The sequence below is a fragment of the Microtus pennsylvanicus genome, chromosome 11, assembly GCF_037038515.1.
Source record: "Microtus pennsylvanicus isolate mMicPen1 chromosome 11, mMicPen1.hap1, whole genome shotgun sequence".
NCBI classification, from domain to species: Eukaryota; Metazoa; Chordata; class Mammalia; order Rodentia; family Cricetidae; genus Microtus; species Microtus pennsylvanicus.
The window spans coordinates 15,223,301-15,248,432 of NC_134589.1; the positions used below are offsets into that span (position 1 = coordinate 15,223,301).

Below are 25,132 nucleotides of genomic sequence, written 5' to 3' on the forward strand. Positions count from 1 at the left end.
AACTTAATCTATAGACCAAACTGGCCTTGAACTCACAGAGATCAACTTGCCTCTGCTTTCTGAGTGCTGGGATTAAAGGCATGCACTACTACCACCTGGCAAGAACTGGTCTATTTAAAAAGAAATATTTTACCATGCTGGAGAGATGGCTTAGCCTCTGCAGGTAGCCATACACTGTGTATATGTACATACCACACACAAATACACACACACACACCTAAAAATAATAAAAATTTTAAAATGTTTTTTTAAAAAATATTTATTTATTTATTATGTATACAATATTCTGTCTGTATGCCTGAAGGCCAGAAGAGGGCGCCAGACCTCTTTACAGATGGTTGTGAGCCACCATGTGGTTGCTGGGAATTGAACTCAGGACCTTTGGAAGAGCAGGCAATGCTCTTAACCACTGAGCCATCTCTCCAGCCCTTAAAATGTTTTTTAAAAAACATTTTGTTTTTATTTTGAAACATGATCTTACATAGCCAGACTGGCCTTAAATTCCTGACCCTCTTGCCTCTACCTCCCAAGGGCTAGGATTACAGGTATGTAATCCTACGATTATATGACAAGCTTTTTGTGTCTTTGTGCTAGCCCTGGATGACCTCAAACTCACAGTCATTCTCCTGCCTCAGCCTTCCCAGTGTTGAGATTACCAGTGTATAATGGGCATATTCTTCTTGCTTTCTTCTCTTGATCTTCCTTTGATGATTTTGTTGGTTTGGGGGAACAGTGAAAAATGTTAATATCTATTTTTCTCTTTTCTTTTTGATTTTCATGTGAAGGCCAGCGGCTCCGCTTCTAAACTCCAACAGTGAGAAGGCTTCTGACCCCAATGTGGAAGCCAACAGTCATTACGGTAAAGCCAAGGCTTCCTGTGCAAAGACTTTTACCAACTCAGAGTGGATGTGGTCGAGGCAGAAGGGAAGCTGTGGCTTCAAGCAGTGGCACCTAGCTCATCCGCTATTGGAAGATAAGCTAACAGAAACCCAGACTGAAAAGGACGGTTCTTTTTTCACCCTTCTATGCGTCATTTCTTGGGAATGAAAAATGGGAACTAATTGTAATGCTGTTGCCTCCAAAGACTGAATTGCCCTGAAGTTTTCAGACTGCCCTTGTGAGGCAGAAACCAGGTGTCAAATTGAATTGCTGGGAACACATCTCTAACGAGATTTCCACCGCTTCTCTTCACTCTGCCACAGAGGGAAACCAAGGGAAACACTCAGCTCTTTGCAGAGGCGTTTTGGGGAAGTGCTGAGATACCACCCCACCCCTGAGACAGGGTTGCTCTGTCTAACAGTCCTGGATGTCCTGGGACTCACTCTGTAGACCATGTTAGCCTGGAAAGCACAGAGATCCACCTGCCTCTGCCTCCTGAGAGCTGGGGTTAAAGTTGTGCACCCAGCTTGGGACATCATCCTCACGCAGACTTCAGTTGAGTGAGGCTGCCCCTGTGGGTCTGTGGGAAAGTCACTCAGAGCCAGGAGTGGTGACTCACGCTAACATTCCAACACTTGAGTGAGACATCAGGAGGATCACTACGAGGCCAACTTGGTCTACACAGTGAGTTCCAAGCCAGTTAGGGCTACATATCAAGACCTTGTCTCAAAACACAAGCAATAAAAAACCCCAAACCAACTATTTAAATAGTGATAATACTAATTATTTCATCCACACGTTAGAGAACCATGTGCTCTTGAAGAATAGTATTTGTAATATATATAAGAATTTTTTAATGATTTGTTTTTATTGTATGCATATTTGTGTTTTGCTTTCACATATGTATGTGTGAGGGTGTGGGATCCCCTAGAACTGGAGTCACAGACAGTTATGAGCTGCCATGTGGGTGCTGGGAATTGAACCCCAGTCCTCTGGAAGAGCAGTCAGGACTCTTAACTGCTGAGCCATCTCTTTAGTCCCATATATAGATTTTTTTTTTAAAGCAAAGAGTGTGCTAAAATGTTTGCTTGCTTGCTTGCTTTTATAGTGCTGGGTATGAGCCAAAGCCTCACACAGTCCAGGCCAGGGCGTTACCACCCACCAAGCTCCACACTTTGTTTTGTCTGTGCCCACTGAGGTGAAAATCTAGAGATACTATTGCTTCTTTAAACCATTCTCGTCAGCCCAATTTCCTAAATGCAGAGCGTTAGTTAGCCATCAGCTTTTGCGTTTTCTGTTGGTGACTGGCCCTTTCTAGAAGGAAGCTTAATTTTTAATTACTTTGCTTACAGCAAACCGTTCTGACTTCCAAATAACTCTCAAACAAAAGTGCCGCATATCAGCCTTGCATTCTGCCCTGCATTGAAAGGGTCCAACCACAGTTAGGAAAACAACCGCATAGTGGAGAGACATGCTTAGGAAAAGACCACACAGCGGAGAGACCCAGCACCCAGAGGCAAGGGTGTTTGTCATTTGTATTGAAGCTGGGCAGTTGTGGCGCATGCCTTTAATCCCAGCACTTGGGAGGCAGAGGCAGGTGGATCTCTGCAAGTTCGAGGCCAGCCTGGTCTACAGAGTGAGTTCCAGGACAACCAGGGTTACACAAAACAACCCTGTCTTGAAATCTTCCCTCTCCCCACCAAAAAAGGTGGAGAGGAATAGTGGAAGGTGTCAACTTCCAGCCTCCACACACAGGAAGAGCACAGAGATGCACGCACGCACGCACGCACGTGCACTCATGGTTATGGGAAACTCATTTCCACTGCCCCTCACTGTGAATGTTGTTTTCCACCAGGTTATGACGATGTTGGAAACGATGCAATGAAACCCATCAATCAAAATAAAGGTAATTATTTAAACGCTTTATTAGAAACTTTCACATTAAAAAATATTCACAAACAGCTGTGTGTGGTGGGTGCACACCTGTAATCCCAGCACTCCGGAGACAGAGGCGGGTGGATCTCTGTGGGTACAAAGCCAGCCAGGGATATATAGTGAGTAGTAATAAATACCCACAGGAAAAGACAACTTAAACTCTGAGGTGACTGGACCCATGTATGGTAAAGTATAGTGTTTCCTGTGAGGAGGCTAGCAGGTGTTCTGAATGGTAATGCCTCCTGAGCCAAGTGGAAATGAGCTGTTGTATCTTAAAAAACAAACAAAAACCCAATAGCAACAACTTCCTGGCACACATAGGAGGAAGTTTCTCTTAGGTGACTGAGGTGGAGTTCTTTAAGATTTTTTAAGACATCAACAGTTTGCTTCTACCTCAAGCTTAGTTGGCTTAAATCATTTTCTTAAAGGTGTTTTCTCGTTCATGCTGCTCTCATGAGAACTGAAACTCCTGACCTGTTTTTGGCTATTCAACCTCTTTTAGCTGCTAGCAAGGGTCCTCCCCCATTCTGGGGCTGGCGAGATGGCTCAGAGGATAAGAGCACTGGCTCCTCTTCCAGAGGTCCTGAGTTCTGTTCCCAGCAACCACATGGTGGCACATAACCATCTGTAATGAGATCTGGTGCTCTCTTCTGGCCCACAGGGATACATGCAGGCAGAAAATTGTATATAAAATAAATAAATTCTTTAAAAAAAAGATTCCCCCATAAAACCAAAACAACACCAGGAATGACTTAACGCCTTTAATTCCAGCGCTCAGGAGACTGAAGCAGGAAGACAGATATATTCAAGGCTAACCCTGGCTATCTAGCAAGTTCTAGCTGCCCTAGGATATACCTGACCCTGTCTCAAAAAACAACAACGGGGGCTGGAGAGACAACTTGTGGTTAAAAGCACTGACTGCTCTGTCAGAGGACCCAGCTTCAGCTCACACACGGTTCCCCTAGTCCCAGAGCACCTGACCTCATCTTCTGGTCTCCTTGGGTACCAGACACAAACCACAGCGGCAGCAATAGCTTGAGTTGACAACAAAGTCATTTCCTGGCTGTTTCTCCCCATGGAGCCTGGAGGTTTCATTACCCCGAATGCTTAATATTCTTAGAACGCTCAGATGCTCCCACAACGTGCAAATCTTTTGCCATGTCCTTGAGACTGGTGGGAGTTACCTGTGAGGGTCTGTTCAGGCTGTTTTCCAGACCTGTTAACCTGGTGGATGTCTTCTCACACTATTGAAACCTTGGCAGAGGTTCCATCCACACTCGGGTACTAGGAGTCAGAGAGGCTGTGGCGTCTGCTGCCTGGACCAGTGCAGGGCTACCTGGAAGGAAGGTCCCTAGTGCTGTTTGTTTAATTCCTCCAGAGGAGATGCAGCCTACACTCATGGTGTTGTGGTTCCTTTGAACAGACCCTCAGACCATGGATGTGGAGTACACGGAAGTGGAGGTGTCCTCCCCTGAGTCTCACGAAGGTAAGCATACTCACCAAGTGAGTCAAGCCCACCTGAGGCTCTGGGTTTGGATGTAGAAACCACAGGGGTGTGCTGTGCAGTCAGAACTGTCAGAAGGGAGGTGTCTACAGACCTACTAGATGCCCCTGTCTTAGTTAGGGTTTCTTTTTTTTTTTTTTTTTTTTTTTTTAAATATTTATTTATTTTGTATACAATATTCTGTCTGTGTGTATGCCTGAAGGCCAGAAGAGGGCACCAGACCCCATTACAGATGGTTGTGAGCCACCATGTGGTTGCTGGGAATTGAACTCAGGACCTTTGGAAGAGCAGGCAATGCTCTTAACCTCTGAGCCATCTCTCCAGCCCCCTTAGTTAGGGTTTCTATTGCTGTGAAGAGACACCCTGATCCTGGCATCTCTTATAAAGGAAAACATTTAATTGGGCTGGCTTACAGTTCAGAACTTTAGACCATTGTCATTATGGTCGGAAGCATGGCAACATGCAGGTAGACATGGTGCTTGAGAAGGAGCTGAGAGTCCTACATCTTGATCCGCAGGCAACAGGAAATAAGATACCAGGCGTAGCTTGAGCATAGGAAACTTCAAAGCCCACCTCCATGGTAACACACTTCCTCCAACAAGGCCATACGTCCTAATAATGCCACCCTCTATGGGCTTATGCGGGCCATTACAACTGACCCTGGGCACTCACGGGGTGCCGGGCAGGCACTAAGAGTTAAGCACCTTCTTTCTCAGGAAGAGTCTTTGGGGGGAGCCCCTCTCCCCCTCGCAGGGAGGCCAGTCTCTGCCGAGATGCACTGTGTTCCTAGAACAGTTGCCTGTGTGGACCAAACGCTGTGTCAATCAACTGCATGTCTCAAATAGAGAACGCAGGCCTGGAGGAATGGCTCAGTGGCTAAGAGCACATATTATTCTCCCAGAAGACCTGAGTTTGGTTTCCAGCACTCATATCCGGTGACTCACAACCACCTGTAACTCCAGCTCCAGAGGTTCCAGGGCTCTCTGCAAGTCTCTGTAGGTTCCTCACTCAGATTTGCACACAGCACCCCCCAAACTCCAACTCAGATTTGCACACAGCACCCCCCAAACTCCAACTCTCCCCACCCCCACATAATAATAAAATAGGGACAGTGTATATGTTACGTACCTTGTTGCTGTGACCAAACACCTAACAAGACCTTTAAGGAAGAAAGGGTTTATCTCACCTTACCATTGGAGGAGATGCTGTTCTTCACATCAGGGAGGGCATGCTGGAAGAGCCTGTGGCAGGTTTTCACACCGAGTCCCAGGAGAGTGAAGGAATGAGCACTGGGTGTCAGGTAGCTTTGTCCTTTTATGCAGCCTGGAACCCCTGCCCCTGACATCGTGCCGCTCCAATTACCCTAATGTAGAAACTCCGCCACAGTCATGCCAAGTTTCCGTGGCGAGTCTAAATCTAGTCAAATTAGCTTGAAGATAACCCATCCTAGAAGACTTTCCTTTTCAGAGGGACTCTCGGGCAAATCATGAGCCCCTCTCTCAGTGTGGCATCGGGTCTGTGTCTCGGCTTTTTTGTTGGGTGTGTGGTTCACTCAAGGGCAAACAGCCTGTAAGTCCCATCTCTGATTCAGCACTGGGAGACTGACGTACAGTAGGTGGGTCACAGCAAACACCGGAACATGGATCTCAGCAGTTTGGGGCCTCAGAAAATACATCTCCCAATCTTCCTCCACCTTAGCCCACCCTTGGACTCCTGCATGCTTCAAAGGAACTGGCCATCCCAAGCCTTCCGGCCCCTGGGGGATGTTCCCTGGACTGTTGCCATCTGTCTTCCTTTGTGTTGAGGCTAAGGCTGTGTGCTGGGTTCTCAGCCAAGCAGACCTGGGCTGTTTTCCAGACTGGGCCTGCCAATCACTAGCTGGAGTCACATGGTGATGGCATCCTGAGGCTCCCTCTTGCTCAATGATTTAGGAGGAGTTCTGGAATTTTCCTTCCTACGCTTGCTGGGCATGGTTCTAGGTAGCACGTTAGTAGGCATGTGTATGAACTTTCCCATCAGGGGGCGTTTCCTGTGTTACACGGCCCCCGTGTTGTACCATTGGCCTCTTTCCAACTGCCCCCAGAGGTGTACGCCGCAGATCTTAGCTTTATGGGACCTGTGGCATCCGTGTGCTGACTGGACCTGAGGGGTGGGAACGTGAAAATCCTGTGGTTCTCGTCTGGTAACCAATAGAAGGTAGCGGTCACTGTGTAAGACACAAAGGAATGGATGGTCCCTCCCTGGAGGAAGCATAGCCGAATGGGAGCAGGGAATACTGAAGAGTAGATAATGTCAGGTGATCAGAAGTGCGGGGGAAATGGGTGGAGTGGAGTACAGGAGCTGCGAAAGCAGACAGACGTCTCCCCGGCCTTTTCTGGGTCATGCAAGAGGGTCTCTTTGAGAGCCATAGTTTAAGCAAGGCTGGAGGTTGTAAGGAAGACCCAGGGCATAGGAAAGGCAGTTTTGGCGGTCAGAGCTAGCTTATTTATTTTGATCTGAAAGGGGAGCTGGCTGTGGTGGTGCATACCCACACATAATCCCAAAACTTGTGTTGTGACATCAGTGGATCATGCATTCAAGGCCAGCCTAGACTACACGAGACCCTGTCTTTAAAAAGTATCTGAAAGCCTGGGTGATGGTGGCTCACACCTTTGGAGACAGAGGCAGGTGGAGCTCTGTAAGTTCGAGGCCAGCCTGGTCCACAGAGTGAGTTCCAGGACAGGCAGGGCTACACAAAGAAACCCTGTCTTGGGAAAAAAGGAAATTATCCAAGAAGCTCATGTGTCTGCAGTGATAAAAAGGGGATGGATGAAGTCAGGAGGACAGGGTGGTGGCAGGAACACAGGCCAAGGGTGTCAGAGTCCAACTCTAAAAGGCTAGGGGAATGTTTTGGAAGGCTTTAGGCTGGGAAATGGCTGGTTCTAAGTAAATAAATATCCTTAGGGGATGGGGAGAAAGCCCAGTGGAGAAAACCCTTACCTTTCCAGTGTTTGGGTCTTGAGAAGCACACATAAACACTGAGTGGGCATGGTAGCCCCCTATGATCCCAGGATTCCTCAGGAAGCACACAGAGGCTTCCCAGAGCAAGCTGGCTAGTGAGACCAGCTGTGTCAGCATCCGGCTTCAATGAGTATGGTAAAGAACTATTTTTTTAATTAAAAATAGATTTTTTTTTTGGACTTTCGAGACAGGGTTTCTCCATAGCTTTTGGTTCCTGTCCTGGAACTAGCTCTTGTAGACCAGGCTGGCCTTGAACTCACAGAGATCTGCCTGCCTCTACCTCCCGAGTGTTGGGATTAAAGGCGTGCGCCACCACCGCCCGGCTAGATTTTTTTCATATGCTATATTTTAATCAAGGTTATTCTTCCTCCCCAAACTCTTCAAAGATGTTCAACCTTCCAACCCACCCAAATTCACACCCTTTTCCCCTCTCATTATAAAACAGTCATCTTTAAAAAAAAAAGTACCTGGATGGTGGCAGCATGCATCTTTAATCCCAGCACTCTGGAGGCAGAGGCAGGCAGATCTCTGGGAGTTCAAAGCCAGCCTGGTCTACAACTACAGCTAGTTCCAGGACAGGAACCAAAGCTACAGAGAAACCCTGTCTTGAAAAACCAAAAAGAAAAAAAAATGTAAGATGCAATACAATACAATAAAACAAACATACCAGAATAGGACAACACACACAGACTCAGAGATACACATAGAAGTCCATGAAGACACAGAGGGCTATAGAGGAAGATTCCCAGTATCAACTTCAGATCTCCATAGATCGCCCCAACACATGTACCCCACACACACACACATGCATACATACACACCACAGATACATATGTCTATAAAAACAAACTCAGGACAGCAAGGAAAAGGTTTAAAGTGGAACAAGAATGGAAGTAGAGATAAGTGTGCTATCACCGTGTAAGAGAAGAGGTGCGGTTGGGGGAAGGGTGGGCAAAGGGCAGGCAATGGATGGAGTCTCCGTGTGTTTTTGAGATGGATCGCAGCCCTTTACCCAGCACAGAGCAGCCAGGACGCCCATGTTCCTTGCTGGAGTAATCACGTGGACTGGATGACTGCGGTGTTTGAGGATGGGTCTAGTTTGCCTAGGTTAAATCTGGGGAGTCTGAGTAGACTGTGATAGCTGAAACTGGAGTTGCTGGTCCAGCCTGGGCTTGGAGCATCCTCCAATCATCGTGTGTGTATCCTGGGCTTGGAGCAGAAGTCAGGATTGTAGGTGAGGGGAAGGCTAGCATGAGGGCAGGATGGCCCACAGAGCCTTCCTTTCTCTTCATGACCTCCATACTCACAGGGAGCACCCCAGCGGATGGGGAGGAGTGTCGCAGAGGGCATGGGGGACCAACCCCCTGCTCTCTGTCTGTGTGGAAGATCCCGAAGTCCCTGTCACCCTGCACTCTGGCACCAGGCTTTTTCAGTTCTCCAGGGGGGGGGCTGGAAAGAGAAGGACGCGCCAATCCCCTTAGGAAAGGCTCAATTTCCCTTTCATTGGGAATGTGTCCTTGTATCTGGTGTTCTTTGCTTTCTTGAGGATGTGGAGGGATTAAATGGAGGAAGTGTGGCAGTTCCTAGAATAGGGTGGGACAGTGACAATTGCCTCCGGCTTCCAATCCCAGGCTCTGCAGCTGTCCCTTGCAACCGAGCTGTCGGTCACATTTCTCAGCTTGCACAAGTTGCTGTGTGTTCAGTTGGGGTTCTGAGGAACTTTTAGAATAAAGATCATTCGGGTGGGAAGGGTGAACTAACTTTCGGGGACACATGTTGTAATTTATTTGTCCCAGCCTCCTTGTCGCACAAGGGTGGTGAGGAGCTCAAGTCTGAACCCCTGGTGCTGGCCCCTGGTCCCCTCCCTAGCAGGGACAAGGGCATTACTAGGTGAAGAAAGGGTTTTGTGATTTCAAGGCCAGAGATGACTAAATGAGATCTGAAGATCGCCCATTCTTCACAGTTGGTTGGAGGAGGTTAGGACCACAGCCAGCTCTAACCCTGCCTGGCAGCTAACCAAGTGGGATGGGGTTGGAGGAGGGCGGGAAGGAACTCATTAAATCCCAGTTTGCTGTCTGTTTGCTTGGAGGCTAATTGCTGGGAAAACCCCATGACGTAGGAGCCATCTCCTCTTTCTCTGTTAACACGGAGAAAAACAGAAACCAGAATAGAGTCCCATCAGGAAACGCCTCTGACAGCAGAGACAAACACCCTATGCTGGCCTGGGTTAGTCATTAGCAGGCAGGCAGCTGCTGCCACGGGGACAGAGGAGGAGGAAGGACCGTGAGCAGCTACACCCTGCCTCCCCCTCCCCCTAGTACCACCACCACACCGAGCTGGGCAAAACCAGGGGCAACCATAGACCGTGAATGCAGCTCCACCTAGGAGTGGAAGCCACCCCTGGTGCCCTGACTGGCTTGAGTTAGGCACAGACTGAAGCAGCTGAGGTCCAGAGAGGTGTTCTGGCCGCCCAGGCATGCTTGAGGACAGTGGAGTTCACAAGATATCCAGACTACCCCCACCCAAGTTTGGCTGCCCACCCCTCCCCGTTCCCCGTTCATCCCTTTCCTGTCCTACCTCCATGATTGGATAGGGCAGAAGACCTGGCCATCCCTCTCATAGACAACATCTTACAGAGGTTATTATCACGGTATTTCTTTTAGCTTTGGGAGGGGGGCACACACGTCCCTGAGCACATGCAGAGGCCGAGGAGGGACGCCAGATGTCTGTCACTTGCCACCACCTTACTCTTTTGAGACAGGATCTCCCACTGACCCTGGATCTAGGCTGGCATCTAGCAAGTCCCAGCAATTCTCTTACCTCTGCCCTTAAAATTGCTGAGGTTACAGCTACCTGTAACTCTGCCCCAGATTTTTATGGAGTGCTGGGGATTCGAACTCAGATTCTTACGCTTGTATAGCAAGTATTCTTACCAACTGAGCCATCCCCCCCCCCCAAGCCCTGTGGTATTTGTTTGTTGTTTCTTTGTTTGTGCTGGGGCTTAAACCCAGGGCCCGTACAAGCTGAGCCATCTGTGAGTACACACAACCCCTGCCTGTGTCTGCACATCCTGTGAATGTATTTCAATATGAAACAAAGAGGTAGCCTTGCCTTCTGTTCTGAAAGGGTCTAACCCAGAGATGTATGACCCGTTGACCTACTTTCAGTCTCAGGGAAGATTAGGTCGGGATATTCTGAAGTTGGAGAATGGCATGTTTGTGACACTTCTGGGCAGGGGCCCTGTTGGGTGATGGGTAGGTTCAGCACTGGGCTGGCCTGGGTCCCAGAGGTAGCTACTGACCTGTGCCTGGTCCCTTTTTCAGCTCTGGGAACGAGATCCACAGAGACGGTGTACAGTGAGATCCGGAAGGTCGACCCTAGTGAGTGAGGGGCCCCTGATTTTCGGGGTGGGAGGGTCCACGCTAGAATCATTGATGGGGCTTTGAGAGTGGCCAGGGGAATAAAGCCCAGAAGGTCATCAACTCTTAGGGCTTGACTCTTTCCCTCCTCCTACCTTTAAGAAGACAAAGGTACAGACAGTCTTAAGACACTTGCCCAAGGTCACCAAAAACAGGCCTCTAGATTCCTTTCCTAGTGGCTTTGTCTTTGGTTGGTGGGGAAGGGGCTGGAAGAATAATAGTTTGGCCCTTTATTCTTCTAAGACAAGACAGACCAACAAGTGATAAACAAACTGGGTTCATTAACATGCAGAAGGAATCTCAACAAGGACTGACTCAAAAAGGAGATTAGAGGGTAGGGATTTATGCAACTGCTAAATAAAGAACAATTAACATGTAAAGAAACGACAAAATGTTGAGCATGGTGCTGCATGCCTGTAATTTCAGCACAGGGGAAGGAGAGTCTGGAATATCAAAACTGTAGGTCACTGTTGCCTACATATCAGGTTCTAAAATAGTCAGGACTATATAAAAGCTGTCTTCAAAAGATGGAGGGAAGGAAAAGGAAAAAGAGAGAGAGGAAAGAATAGGGAGCGGAGAGACCACTCAGCCGTTAAGAACACTGGTTGCTCCTGCAGAAGATGGGCTTTGGTTTCTAGCACATAGATGGAGGCTCACGGCCTTTTGTAAGTCTAGTTCCGAGGGATCCGACACCCTCTTCTGGCCTCCAGAGGCACCAGGAATACACATAGTACACAGACATGCAGGCAAAACACCCATACATGTAAAGTTTTTTAAAAATTAATTTAAAAAGAAAAGGAAAGAAAATGAGACAAGAAAAATAAAACAGAGCTTTAGTCTTCCAAGGAAAGCAGACTATAGGAAGGTAGTTATCTGGGGCAAACCATCCTTCTGCCCCTGCCTCCCAAGTGTTGGGATTAAAGGCATGAGCCACCACCACCGGACTTTGCCTTTCTTTATAGAACCCAGAACTACCTGCCTAGGGTTGACACCACCCACAGCTGGGCTGGGTTCCCCACATCAAGCATTAATCAAGAAACTAATGGAAGTGTTTTCTTGGCCGAGAGTCCCTCTTCCCAAATGCTCTAGCTTGTGCCAAGTTGATATAAAACTAACCAACATAGTCACCTTGTCTGTAAAATGAGGGATGGACTAGATTTTAGGTTCTCAATATTTGTTAAAACTCAGATTTCCCAGTCCACTCTCAGCTCTGAATATTTGAGTCCTTTAAGTGGAAGAATTTGCATTTCTAACCACACAGGGCCGGCCTGGGGACTTAGAGTGCCAGTCTGTGGGTGTTGTTATTAAGCCACACAGGTCTTGCTCCTTGGGTTTCTCTTCTTCCCCAAGCATCCTGGAGTGATTAGCCAGGCATGCTGAGAGAGAAATCCAGAAACACCGTGTATCCGCAGGGGGTAACATGGAAGGGAAGTGGGATGTGGGCAGCCTGTAGCTGGCTGGTGTGGGGCTGGGTCTTAGCAGACATCCCCGCCCCCTCACATACCAGGCCTGGGTCTTAGCAGACACCTCCCTCCCCCTCACCCATTCCTTGCTGTCTTCCAACCAGTGACTGTTTTGGGAAATGGCTCATAGGGCGTAGTTTTGGCTCTTAAAACCCCTTTCCCCTGAGAAATTCAAAGGAAGGCCACTCCCCTAGATAAGAAGAAGGGCCTGGGCAGGACTGCCTCCAAGGAGCAGTCCAGGGAAGGGACCCTTGGAGAGACTGGGGAGGAGGGGCGTCACCAAGAGGCAGGAGGGAGTTTGTGGGCCATGGGAGGCACATGGTGTCTGCAATCTTGGCTTTGGACTCTAAGCTTACCTTCTTTCCTTGTATTGCAAAAATGTACAGAAAACTTAATATTTTAACCATTTTCAAACATCTAGGTGGCTGATTCTGTGTCCTCAAGTCTTTTCACACTGTTAGGCAATCATGGTTCCCACCAGGCGTCTTGAGAATCCTTTCGTTTTTCCTGCACTTTAACCAATAACTCCACCCCCACCCGGCTGCCTGCACCAGCCCTTGGTCATCACTGTTCTACCCTGTCAGTTGGCCAAACTCAGCTTTTTCATCTGTCAGATAAGGGGACACAGCCAACAATTTCCAGCTCTCTTCTAATCATAACATTCCAAAAGTCCTGAGTTGCACTGGCAAGATGGCTTCATGGGTAAAAGACACTTATCCCCAAGCCTGACAACCTGAGTTCAAACTCTGTGCATCATATGAAGAAGGGGAACCTGAGTCCTGAAAGTTGTCCTCTGACCTCCAAATGAGCCTTGTGGCATGTGCACCTCACACCCCCCATTATAAATAAATGTGATAAGAATAAATGAATAAGATGATACACACTTCGAATCCCAGCACTCAGAAGGCAGAGGCAGGCAAAGCTCTGTGAGTTCAAGTCCAGCCTGGTCTATAAAAAAAAGTTCCAGGCCAATCAGGGCCACTAAATCAAACCAATAAATAAATAAAATAGTTTCAAGTTCCTGCCTTTTGGAAATGGAGATTGTTTCCTCAGCCTTGGCCCCTCTAGACCTGTCCACCTGGACATGTGGGGTTGTAGTCACTTTAAAGATTAATCCAGCCTTTAGTCTCAGCACTCAGGAGGCCGCGCCAGCGGATCTCTTGAGTTTGAGGCCAGCCTGATCTACAGATCACACAGATCGAGTTCCAAAACAGCCAAGACTACACAGTGAAACCCTGTCTGAAAAAATACCTAAGGGGGCTGGGAGGCAAAGGAGAGGAGAGATTACGAACTGGCTGCTGCCAGGACAAGCTGAGAAACTATCCTCAGTAATCTGCATTCTTTTTGATTTTGTGTTTAGTCTTCAGTTTTCTCAGAGGAATGGGGCCGACAACGCTCATTCTCCACTATGACTCGTTTGTTTCCTTATCCATTTATTGAATGGTACTGGGGAGAAACCCAGGGCCTCCTGTCTGCTAAGTGCCCACTCTGCCACTGAGCCACTTTCCCAGGCCTTTTCCTACTAGCTTAGACGCAAGCTTAAACTTGGAAGGTTGTAAAAGATATTGTTCACACTAAATTTAAAAAAAAATTATAAGCATACGGGGTACTTTTACCTTTCATATACGTCTGTGTACTGTGGGGGTCCCTGGCACCCACAGAGGCCAGAAAACCGAGTCAGATCCCCAGAAACTGGAGTTACAGGTGGTTGTGAGCTTCCATGACGGTGCTGAGACCCGAACCTGGGTCCTCTTCAAGAGCAGTCAGCGCTCTTAACCACTGAGCCCAGATATGGAGATTAGCATTTCACGCTGTTGTCTGATTTCAGAAAACGTGGGTTGGGCAGGAGATGCCAGAGCAGAGCATGGGGCATGGGTGGCCCTGGGACTGGAGGTGCTGTCACAGCCTCCCTCACGTGTGGAGGCAGACGTGATGACTGGCTGGTGCCTGGGCTGACCTGGATGTTTACCAGAGGTCATTTACCTTTGACCTAGCTAGGCTAGAAGAGGGCTCCTTATGTAGAGATGTTCCTGACCCCTCTGAAGGGGAGTGATGAAGTATTATAAGACAGGGTTCAAGGGCAGGTAGGCTTAGGAGAACAGGTTTTTATTTGTTTGACGTTCGTTTGTTTTTGGCTTTTTGAGACAGGGTTTCTCTGTAGCTTTAGAGCCTGTCCTGGAACTAGCTCCTGTAGACCAGGCTGGCCTCGAACTCTTCATTCATGTCTCTGTTTTGAGACAGAGTCTGGAACTCCTGATAATTGTGTGTCTCCAAATCCTGAGTGCTGGATTTACAGGAGTGAGCCGCCATACATGGCTCAGGGTTTTTGTTTTTAAGATTTTCGTGTTTCTCTCTCTCTCTCTCTCTCTCTCTCTCTCTCTCTCTCTCTCTCTCTCTCTCTTTTTCAGAGACAGGGTCTGCTATAATACCTGGTTAGCCTTGAACTCACTAGCTGAGGTTGACCTTGAACTTCTGACCTTCTTGCCTCCACCTCCCTAGTACCAGGCATTACAGGCCTGTGTTGCCACACCAGTTTACATGATACTGGGGGGATCAAACTCAGAGCTCTGAGCATTCTAGGCGAGCCAGCACTTTGCCAGCTAAGCCACACCCTTGTCCTTGACCTTCTCACTGTGACCTCTACCACCTGGAAGGGTAGCCACCTCCTCCAGCACCACCTGGGATCTCTTCCCCAGACAGTAGGTGAGGTCCCTCATTGCTGCTGTTTCCACAAACCCATGTCCTCAGTGTGCTGTCTGGAGAATGGGCTCCAACATAGTCTCTGGGACAGGTGCAAGGCTGGTTTGTGCAAAGAGGCAAATTATCTCCTCCCAACCTCCATCTTGTGGTGAAACACACCTCTCACTAATGAAGGCAATGGCGCTATCCTTACACATAGCTTCCAGGTCTCCTTGGCCTTTCTCTCCACTTCCAGACTTTTGGCAAAGGCCATCTACACAATGGAGGTCTGGCCAGGCAGCCAGGGACAGTGTGCATTTTGGCAAAAGGATGAGTCAAAATGAGCTTCGCTTGGGAAAAAGGACATAGTGGTCCTCCCCTTCAGGCAGATTGGGCATGATGTCAAGAGCCTGAGCCACCCTCATACCTCCTGATCCTCCAGGCTCACTCCTGGAAGTGAACAGACAAACGGAAAAATCTAGGGAATAGCTCTGCTGCCAGAGAGGATATTGGTGGCATTATTAAAACAGCAGAGGGCTGGAGAGATGGCTCAGTGCTTAAGAGCATCGCCTGCTCTTCCAAAGGTCCTGAGTTCAATTCCCAGCAACCACATGGTGGCTCACAACCATCTGTAAAGAGGTCTGGTGCCCTCTTCTGGCCTGTAGACATACACACAGATAGAATATTGTATACATAATAAATAAATATTTAAAAAAAAATAAAACAGCACAAACCTGGAAGGGACCTTTTTTTCTTTTAGTTTTTGAGTGTGGGTGTTCTCTTTATATGTCTGTCTGTGTACCATCTGTGTCTGGTGCCTGAGGAGGCCAGAAGAGGTTGTTGAATACCCTGGGACTAAAGTTATAGGCAGTTGTAAGCCACCATATAGGTGCTGGGAATCGAACCCTGGTCCTCTGGAAGAGCAGCCAGTGTTCTTAACCCCTGAACCATCTTTCCAGCTCCAGAACCTAACTTTTTAAAGTCAGTAATCAGTTGTATAACCACTTGACTCGATGATGTGGCTATGGACAATTGTGTTTGAGAGGGTATTTGCTTTTTTTTTAAAGACAAGTCTAATGTTATTTTTTAATTAGATAAAAATAGGAAATTAGAAAGTTGCAAATCAAAGTGATCTCTGCTCTCACCCTGCAGGCACTGTTGGCCACTCCCACTCCTCCTCAGCCGCTGACTGAGCAGAACACACTGGAGAGGGTCAGGGAAAGTTAGGACAGGGCCTGTGACATTTCCTACCCTATCCTTTGATGTAGAATGTTTGTGATTTAGAGAACTTTCAAATACTCTCTCAATGCTGGGCGGTGGTGGCAGTGCACACCTTTAATCCCAGCACTCGGGAGGCAGAGGCAGGTGGATCTCTGTGAATTTGAGGCCAGCCTGGTCTACAGAGCAAGTTTTAGGCTACACAGAGAAACCCTGTCTTGAAAAACCAACAAACCAACCAACCAGCAAACAAACAAATAATAACTTTAAAATGTCAAATGAGAAGCCAGGCATAGTGCTATAGACCTTTAATCCTAGCACTTCAGAGGCACAGGCAGGTGGGTTTCTGTGAGTTTTAAGGATAGCCTGGTCTACACAGAGTGTTTCCAGACAGCCAGAGTTATATAGTGAATTCTGTCTTAAAAAAAAAAAAAAGTCAAGCTGGGAGTGGTGGTGCATGCCTTTAATCCCAGCACTTGGGAGGCAGAGGCAGCTGGTTCTCTGTGAGTTTGAGGCCAGCCTGGTCTGCAAAGTGAGTTCCAGGACAGCCAGGACTGTTATACAGAAAAACCCTGTCTCAACGCCCCCCCCCCCCCAAAACAAAAGGTCAAATGTGGAGGGTGGAGGTGTAGTTGGGTAATTGGTAGACTTACTCATCAGACTCTGGCCTTCACCCTCAGGCCCGTGATCTGTGTGATGGTTCACTGGTTCATGCCAATAATCCCAGCCCTGGGGGATGAGGCAGAAAGCTCAAGGTTATCCTGGACTAGGTAGTGAGTTAGAGGCCAGAGCTGCAGGAGACCCTGCTTCAAAACAGCAAAGCAAGCAAACAAAAAAGGCAAAGAAGATTCCAGGGACTCTGCAAGACTGTCACATGGCCCAGACCATCCCCAGGAGCTTGTCTAGGGACAAAAGACCATCCATCGGCAAAGGCCTGAGTGTCCCCGCCCCCCTCTAGCCCCAGCAGCAGCTCCAGTGTGAAGCTGTGCTGGGTCCGGCACACTTACCACTCTGCTGTCTTTGTTTTGCAGATTGCGTGGAAAGCAGATATTCTGTAAGTAAACACTTCACACACATCGTGTTAAAATGCTCCGTGGGGCCAGCTAGTAGCTCGTGCGTGAATCGCACACGGACACTTGTTGTGGGAGTCCCAGGCCATCTGAGACTGCAGAGTGACTTTGCAGGACAGCCTGGACCGCTGAGTGTCTTTGTTGTTGTTTACAAAAGTGCTCTACAGAACCCTGAACTATTTCCCAACTTGCCCAGGGTCCGCTCTCCACTAATTCTCCCACCACGTCGTTCTAGCACGGCCCGGTTGAGAGCAGGAGCCCTGGTCTAAACCAGCTTCACGACTGCTCCTCGGTCCCAGGTTACCCCATCACGGCTCGGCCAATATAGGAGAGGGATCCTGGGAATTCTCCAGCGTGGTTGGGAATCTTACTGCTCTTTTCACAAGAAGACAGGCTCAGGCATAGGGACGCAAGCTTGAAAGAGGAGCTTGAGTTCAAGGCCAGTTTGGGCTACATATTAAGTTCCTGATGAGAGAGGGAGGAGGAGGAAGAGAGAGAGAAGAGAGGAGGGGCTGGGGAGACAGCTCAGTTAATATAAGTGCTTACACAAGAATCTGAGTTTAATCCTAGAACACAAAGTGAAAAACTCAGATGTAGGGGCTCACACCTGTAATGCCAGACCTGGAGAGGTAGAGACAGGCAGCTAGATCCCTGGAGCTTTCCGACCAGCCAGTCTAGGTGAGTTTGAGGCCAGTGAGAGACCCTGTGGAAAGAAAGGAAGGAAAGGAAAAGGAAAGAAAAAAGAAAAGAAAAGAAAAGATGAACAGTGCTTAAGGAATGGCACCTGAGATTGACCTCTGGCCTCTACATACACAGAACATACATGTGCATATGCATGCACTCACATCGGAACATGCACGCACATAGACAGAGGAACACACAAGAAAGGAAGCAGGGAGGGAGGGAGGGAGAGGCATTTAAATTCAATTCATGCAGAAACCACTGCCTTCCGGTTCCCAGTGCCTCTGTGGGCACACAGCAGTACAGGGGTTACCGGGGGAGCTATTATCTTCAAATATGAGGAACTTGCCTCTGAATTGATCTTTTGGGTCTGGGAGAAACTTCCAGCAAGACTTCTGCAGCCTTCAGTGGGCCCCTGGCTTCCTTTGTTTTGCGGGTCTGAATTCTTGTTAAACGGAGCTCATTATGCTTGTGACAGACAGGAAGGCGCTGGTATTCTTTGTGTGGAGGAAAGGTATCCGTTTGAGGAAAAGAGGAAAAAAATGAACGGCTTTTTCTATCCTGCACCCACCTAGGCTTCTGGAAGCACTATTGCATTGGAAGGGCTAAGCGGCGTATTTTATAGATGAAGAAACGGAGGCCTGGCTTGATAAAAACAGTTTGCCCAGAATCACACAGAGCCAAGGACAGAGCCCAAGTCTCTAAAAACCTGTGCTCTGCCTTCAGTGTCAAGAAATGACTGACACTGGACGATGGTGGTGCACACCTTTAATCCCAGCACTCAGGAGGCAGAGACGGGCGGGTCTCTGTGAGATGGAGGCCAGCCTGGTCTACAGAGTGAGTTCCAGGACAGCCAGGGCTACAAAGAGAAACCCTGTCTCGAAAAACAATAATAGTAATAATAATAATAGAAATTGCATGACGGTTCCACAAGAGTTGAATGGCAGCTTTGTTCCATAAGCAGTGTGGGACCCTAATAAAAACCTGTTCTCTGGCTGTCTGCTTGCCTGCATGTATCTGTGGCCACCCAAGGCAGGGCTGCAGCTTGACAGACCCTGCAGAACCAACTCAGTTACTTTGTCTTCCACCAAAAGGGCCTCTCTGGACAAAGGTTCTGAACTCCAGACCAGTGGGGGAGTGGCTTTCCCTCAGAGTGATCCCAGGGTGTTCCAAATGCTCGGGCCAAGTCCTACCCCCAAAATAATAAAGTCATTTGGCGGGAACTCAGGGGTTCCCAGCCGTTGAGAAATGAATTTTGAATCTTGAAGCAAATAGATTTTGTTTACGAAAGAAGTAGGCAGTTTCCCTAATAAGCAGCCACGGGCAACCAGAAGAAAATGAACAGAATTGCCCAGCAGGGAAATGGGAGGGGCTTCCTTCCTGAAATCAAACCTGGCAATCATTCCCCTCTTGTTTAACTGCCCTTGCTTCTGAAAACATATTGGAGGAAATATCTGGACAATGAGACCGCCACTTAGCCAGCGACTAAGTTGGTATTGTTTGACTTACTTTAATGGCACATTCTGACTTCATTTTTCCTCTGCCATTTTTGCCTTGTTTATAAATTGTGTTTGTGGCCCACGCAGACAGATAACGTGGAAGAGAACAGCCTGTACTTAAAGAAGTCGGATCTGGACCTGTGAAGGTCTCTAGATTTTAGAAAGAACCCTGACTCTCAGGGGTCGGGAACAAGACAATGCCAGTTAGGGTGCCCTTCCCTCCTCCCCAGGGCCAGCAGGGGGCTGGGCTGTGATAGGACTTGCCCAGGAGTGGTGTTGAGGTGCTGGAGAGTGGGGTTCCAGTTCTATAGCTTGCTTATGGGTGACTTCCTCAAGCCTAAAAAGTAGATGTGGTGATCATGATGGTTATGATGGTGATGATAATGATGGTGGTGATAGGGATGGTGATGATGATGGTTGTGATAATGATGGTAGTGGTGATGGTGATGGTGATGATGATAATGATGGTGGTGACAGGGATGGTGATGATGGTGATGATGACTGTGATGATGCTGGTGGTGGTGATGATGACAATGATGGTTATAATATTGGTGATAATGATGATGAAAGGGACGGTGACATCAACTACAACATCTGCCTCCTGGGATTTTCTTAGGGGTTAAAGGGGATTCTTTGAAAACCCCAAACCATCACAGGAAACCACTTATCTTCTCTAAAGGTCTCTTCCTTAAGTGCTGGCAACCATGGGTGCAGTTGTGAGTTTCTTTATTTGGCTCTGAGATGCCCCCACCCACACATGCAGGGGAAACATTTACAAGGCTTAGGGTTCAACCAAAACCTAGGAGACCCACATTCAAACTTTTGAGTTGCCTTAATTAAGTGCTTAATCTGTATGTAAGATTCTGTTTATCCATCAGTCATCGTTAAAAAGATTCTGTGTGTGTGAGTGTGTGTGTGTACATGAGTGTATGTGTGTATGTGTGCATGTGTGTGTAAGAGTGTGTATAAGTGTGTTGTGAGAGTGCATGTGCGAGTGAGAGTGTGTGTTGTGAGAGTGTGTGAAAGTGTGTGTCAGTGTGCATGTGTGTGTGAGAATGTGTGTGTGTATACAGAGCTGCACATGATGGAATCGGGGTAACATTTGAGAGTCCGTTCCCTCCTCTGTGGGACAGAACTCGTGTGAGTATCCACGCTTGTGCCATCCTGCCCAGCCCCATTTCCACTTCTGTAAATTGTGTGACTTCTCAACCTGGATACGGCGGCGGGGATTAAGTGAGCACTCGGCACTGTTCTGATAGACCGGAAATGCTCATCCAGGGTGCTCTCTAGAAGTAGATATTAGTGGTCTGGGGGAGGAGGTGGAATCAGAGGGCCTTTGGGGGTTTCTCGGCGCCACATTCTGAGCAGAAAGCAGGGCAGTTCTACAGCTGAAGTGTGGGTGGCTGACGGCAAGGCCAGGCCTCACGGCGGGTATGTTAACCTTTACTTCACAGTTCCTGGGGCCCTGCTGGGCCCAGCCCTTCCTGTCTGTGGACTTGGTCCCCCTGCAACGTCATCCAGAGTGTTGTTTGCCTCCAAAGAGGGAGAACAGAGGCGTCTGGGGACAGACTTGGTCTGGGACCTACAGAAGCCTGGACATGAGGATCACGTCTCCCTTCTCTGGGAGAGTAGAGGAAATGGCAGAAGGCAGCTGCCAGCACTGGCAAGCCTCCAGCCCTCTGGGGTCACACAGCTTTCTTGGCCCACGTGTGCAGTTCTATCCTGGCAAAGGAAGAGCTAGAGTCTTGGCCTCCTAGTTGGGCTCTCAGGTCTGCATCCTGTTCTAGAAGCCCCAGACCCAGCAAAACAAAACGGCGGACTCTCGCAACTTCCCGCAGGAGGCCAGGCAGTCTGGTCACCGGGTCCCCAAGATATCAGGCAGCCGTTCCATCCTCTTTTGCTCCCACTTTGATGAGTCCTACTTGCAGCATGGTGTCCTGTGTCCACAGAGGGTTCAGAACAGGGGACCCCGATGCTTCCTGCTCTCTCGGACTCTCCATTCTCACGAACCCTCTGCTCCCACATCTCCCAGCATGGCCAGCCCTTTGGCCCAGCAAGTTTACAAAACCTTTCAAGTCAGCTCACACCACTTCTGTGATCTCCTCTCTGCTCAGTGATACGTGGTGCCCTCGCTGCCTCCAGACCACTTCATAGCAATGCTGCTGATCAGGAATTGGTAAAGGGTCACAGTGAGGTGGCTCCTGAATTCAGAATACAGATTGCCATCTAAAACCCAGGGATCTGTAATCCCAGCATTCCTTTGTAGAGATGGGAGGTGAGGAACCCCCAGAAGCTCTTGGGTCAGTTAGCAACAGTGGAAGGTGAGACGACCCAAGACTGTCCTCTGATCTCCAGTGCACACACATGTCCACATTGACACAACTGAATATGCACACGTTGTCCACGCACACACAGACACACACACAAATGCAAACAAAATCACCAATGGAATTTGAAGTCCTTGGGGGCAGAGCCATTCTCTTCAGCATAGAGAGCATTGCTGGGTACCAGGCGGTGAGTGGGTGACTCAAGCTGCCACTCCGAGCTCTGTTTGTTGTTGTTCGGAGACAGGCTCTCATATAAAACAGCCCAGGTTAGCTGGGAGCTGTCTGTACAGCTGAGGATGCTCTTGGGATCTTTACATTCCCGAGTGCTGGACTGAGAGCATTTGTCACCATGCCTGGCTTTTTTGTCCCCCTTAATTTTTTTTTAAGTATAGTAAAAACATACACAACCTAAAATTAGTCACTGTTTTATTGTAACGTGTACCGGTCAAGAGCTGGGGTGTGGCTCAGTGCCAGAGCCCACGCCTAGCAGTGTGAGGTCCTCCCCTGCACTTAAAGAAACAAAAGGGAGTTCAGTTGCCTGCGGTGCACTCGTTGTGTGATTGTCACCACAACTCTTCAAATTTTTTCCTTAAATTCTTACTATGTGTTTGTGAATATACTCAGGCATATAAGAGTCAAAGGACAACTTCCGGGAGCTGGTGCTCTCTTTCAATCCTCTGGGTCTTGGGATCGAGCTCAGTTTATGAGCCTTGGCAGCACACACCACAACCCACTGAACCACTTCAGCAGCCTTCTAGAACTTTCCTTTTTAAGGATTTGTATGTGAGAGGACGTGTGTGTGTGTGTTTGTGTGTGTGTGCGCAGGCTAAGAGGGTATTAAGTGTTAACTTATCACCACCTGCTTAGTCTTTTGAAGCAGGGTCTCCCCCTGACCCTTGAGTGAGCATATTTTTCATTAGGCTGGAAGCCAGAAAACCTTAGCTTTCTGCTCCCTCAGAGCTGGAGTTACGGGCTGTGTAGACTGGGATGGCCTTGAACTCACAAAGATCCACCTGCTTCTCCTTGCTGTAGAGTGCTGGGCTTCACCAACCTAGCCAAGTTTTTGTTGTTTTGGTTTTTCAAGACAGGGTTTCTCAGTACTTTAGTGCCTGTCCTGGAACTAGCTCTTGTAGACCAGGCTGGCTTCAAACTCACAGGAACCCACCTACCTCTGCCTCCCAAGTGCTGGGATTAAAGGCATGCGCCACCACCACCCGGCTCCTAGCCAAGTGTTTTAATTAAAGGTTGATCTAAAGGACCTTAGATGGCCTGGTGACTCACACCTACAATCCCAGCCCTGGGAAGGCTCGGGCCAGAGAATCATTTGAGAGCCTCAAGCTGGCCCTGGCTATAGAGTTTCTGTCTCAAAAACAAACAAACAAAAAAAAGGCAGACTGGAGAGGGGATCTGTATTAGCTAGAGGTCCTGAGGTCCTAGCTAGAGCCAGATGTGAGATCTCTTGTACTTTATGGATCCTCCCTGTGCAGCGCCCGTAGCACACCACACTGGATGCGGTGGCTTGATACTGACATGCAGCAAGAATGCAGGGGTGGAGACAGCAGCTCCTACAGAGCAGGCATGGAGGGAACAGAAGATGGGTTGGGACAAGCGCTGCCCTAGAAGTTGTGTTCCCAGAGTATGGTGGCACAGCTTCCAGTGGTTTTGTTTGTTTGAGTCAAGATCTCATGTATCCCAGTCTAACCTAGAACTGGACTTTGAACTTGACATCCTCCTGCCTCCACCTCCTGGGGGCTGGCATTACAGAGATGTACCATATGTGGTACTGGTGATGGCGCCCAGGTCCTCTGGCTTGCTAGGCAAGTACTATACCCAAGGATCCACATTCCAGTTCCTTTAAGCTGTTCTGCTCCAATTTACACCTCTCGCTAGTCCTGAGGGTGTGACCTAACTTGTCCTGTCTTCTGTCCTGCAGAGAACGAAAGGTTCCCTTGATGGAACTTAAGACAACCATGACAGGTGCACATGCCTGGGAGGACGTCCACAACTGAAGAAGAGTAGCCGATTTCCGTGTTCCAGGAGTCCTGTGCACTTACTTAAGAGCCGGCCTTGCCCCCACTGAAAATAGCGATTCTTGAGGCCAAGCCACCCATTCTTAAATCCTCCTGCCTTGTCAATGTCGGGTATAAAGAGAATCAGAGGCGCGGTTTAGTGGCCAGCCCGACCGTCCTTCCAAACTAGAGCATCCTTGCGATTTGGGAGAGGGAGAGGAGGTTCGGGGCGAACAAACTGCTGAAATATTTTGAAGCTCAACTACTGTGTCTCAGAGAGACCAAGCGCTTTCTCGTGTGCCTGTTCTCATGTGCACACCTGTTCTCATGTGCACACCTGTTCTCTTGTGCACACCTGTTCTTGTGTGCACAGAAGCCTGTTTTTGTCCTGTAGTCAGTTACTTTTAGCAAATGGTCTGGACTGGGGGGTAGATTGTTTTGTTTTGTTTTCTTTGCCTTTTTTTTCCTTCTAGGCTGACCTTGTTCTTTGGAGGTATACAATTGCTGCTCAGAGAGCGTCCCTCATCTCCTGTATGGTGGCTTCATTCACCGAGGGGAGTGGGGGGCACAGCTGACTGGGAGCAATGCCTGTGGATGGAGCCCTGAAGACAAGTGTCAGGCAGGCAATGCCAAGACTAGCCTGGAGCGAGCACAGACACCCTTAAGCTGTTGCTTTCCAGGTTTTTCTTTTCCTCTCCCATGCCGAAGGCCTAAAGAGGAGAAACAGTTGGCTACAGCTAATGGTATTTTTTTTTTAGTAGTAAAAGGAAAGGTGTACTTTTCTCACTAATTTTTCTTTATTTATTCCCTGTTAAAGAAATGGTCTCCTGAGGTCCCGGGGTGTTTCCGAGGGTGGTGTAAGTGGGGGAATGGGAGCTGCCTCCGTTTTGCCATGGAACACCCATACCTAACATTATCTTCCCTGTTTGCCTCAGCCACTCAGTTGCAGGCCCCCTGAGAGGTATTGTATTAAATAAAACTGATTTTCACTCTTCGGTCATCTGTGAGATGTCATCTTCTGAGACAGGCCACAAGCCAGTAGAATAACCATAGCCCTAAGGGACTTTCTGCTGCCTCTGGTGTCAGAACCAAGGTGTTCTGTCTGTTCCACGGGTGGAGCCTCACATGGACCAATGGCCAGGCGTAGCTGGATTCTTTGTTCTGGGGGGTCCTCATGTTCGCAAGGCAAGTGCTTTCCCAACTTCCCCGCCTTCCCAACCTCCATAATGCTGTCTTGCTTTTCATTTTCTCCTGTTTTTGTTTATTTTATTTTACTTTATCTTGTTTTATTTTGAGATGGGGTCTCACTGTGTGTAGTTCATTAGTCTAGGCTGGGCTGGACTTGAAATTTATTATGTAGCCCAGGCCGGCCTCAAACTCTTGCTCTTCTTGCCTCTCCCTCTAAAGGGCTGGACCGTCTTTCATTCTTTCTCTGCTTCTTCCTTCCCC

General features: G+C 48.4%; 1 protein-coding gene across 4 annotated transcripts in view; it reads left to right on the top strand.

Moving 5' to 3' along the window:
- Positions 1–24,677, top strand: part of Pecam1 (platelet and endothelial cell adhesion molecule 1) — a 60,546-nt gene extending 35,869 nt beyond the window's left edge. The window contains exons 11-16 of one of the 4 annotated variants that reach the window (XM_075990335.1): positions 786–859; positions 2,735–2,785; positions 4,238–4,300; positions 10,642–10,698; positions 17,129–17,151; positions 23,608–24,677. In XM_075990335.1, coding sequence (XP_075846450.1) covers positions 786–859; positions 2,735–2,785; positions 4,238–4,300; positions 10,642–10,698; positions 17,129–17,151; positions 23,608–23,637 — 298 coding nt within the window. In that variant the 3' untranslated portion in view covers positions 23,638–24,677. The remainder of the gene's footprint in view (positions 1–785; positions 860–2,734; positions 2,786–4,237; positions 4,301–10,641; positions 10,699–17,128; positions 17,152–23,607) is intronic. The other 3 variants (XM_075990336.1, XM_075990337.1, XM_075990339.1) reach the window with 3 other exon arrangements.
- Positions 24,678–25,132: the final 455 nt, after the last annotated feature.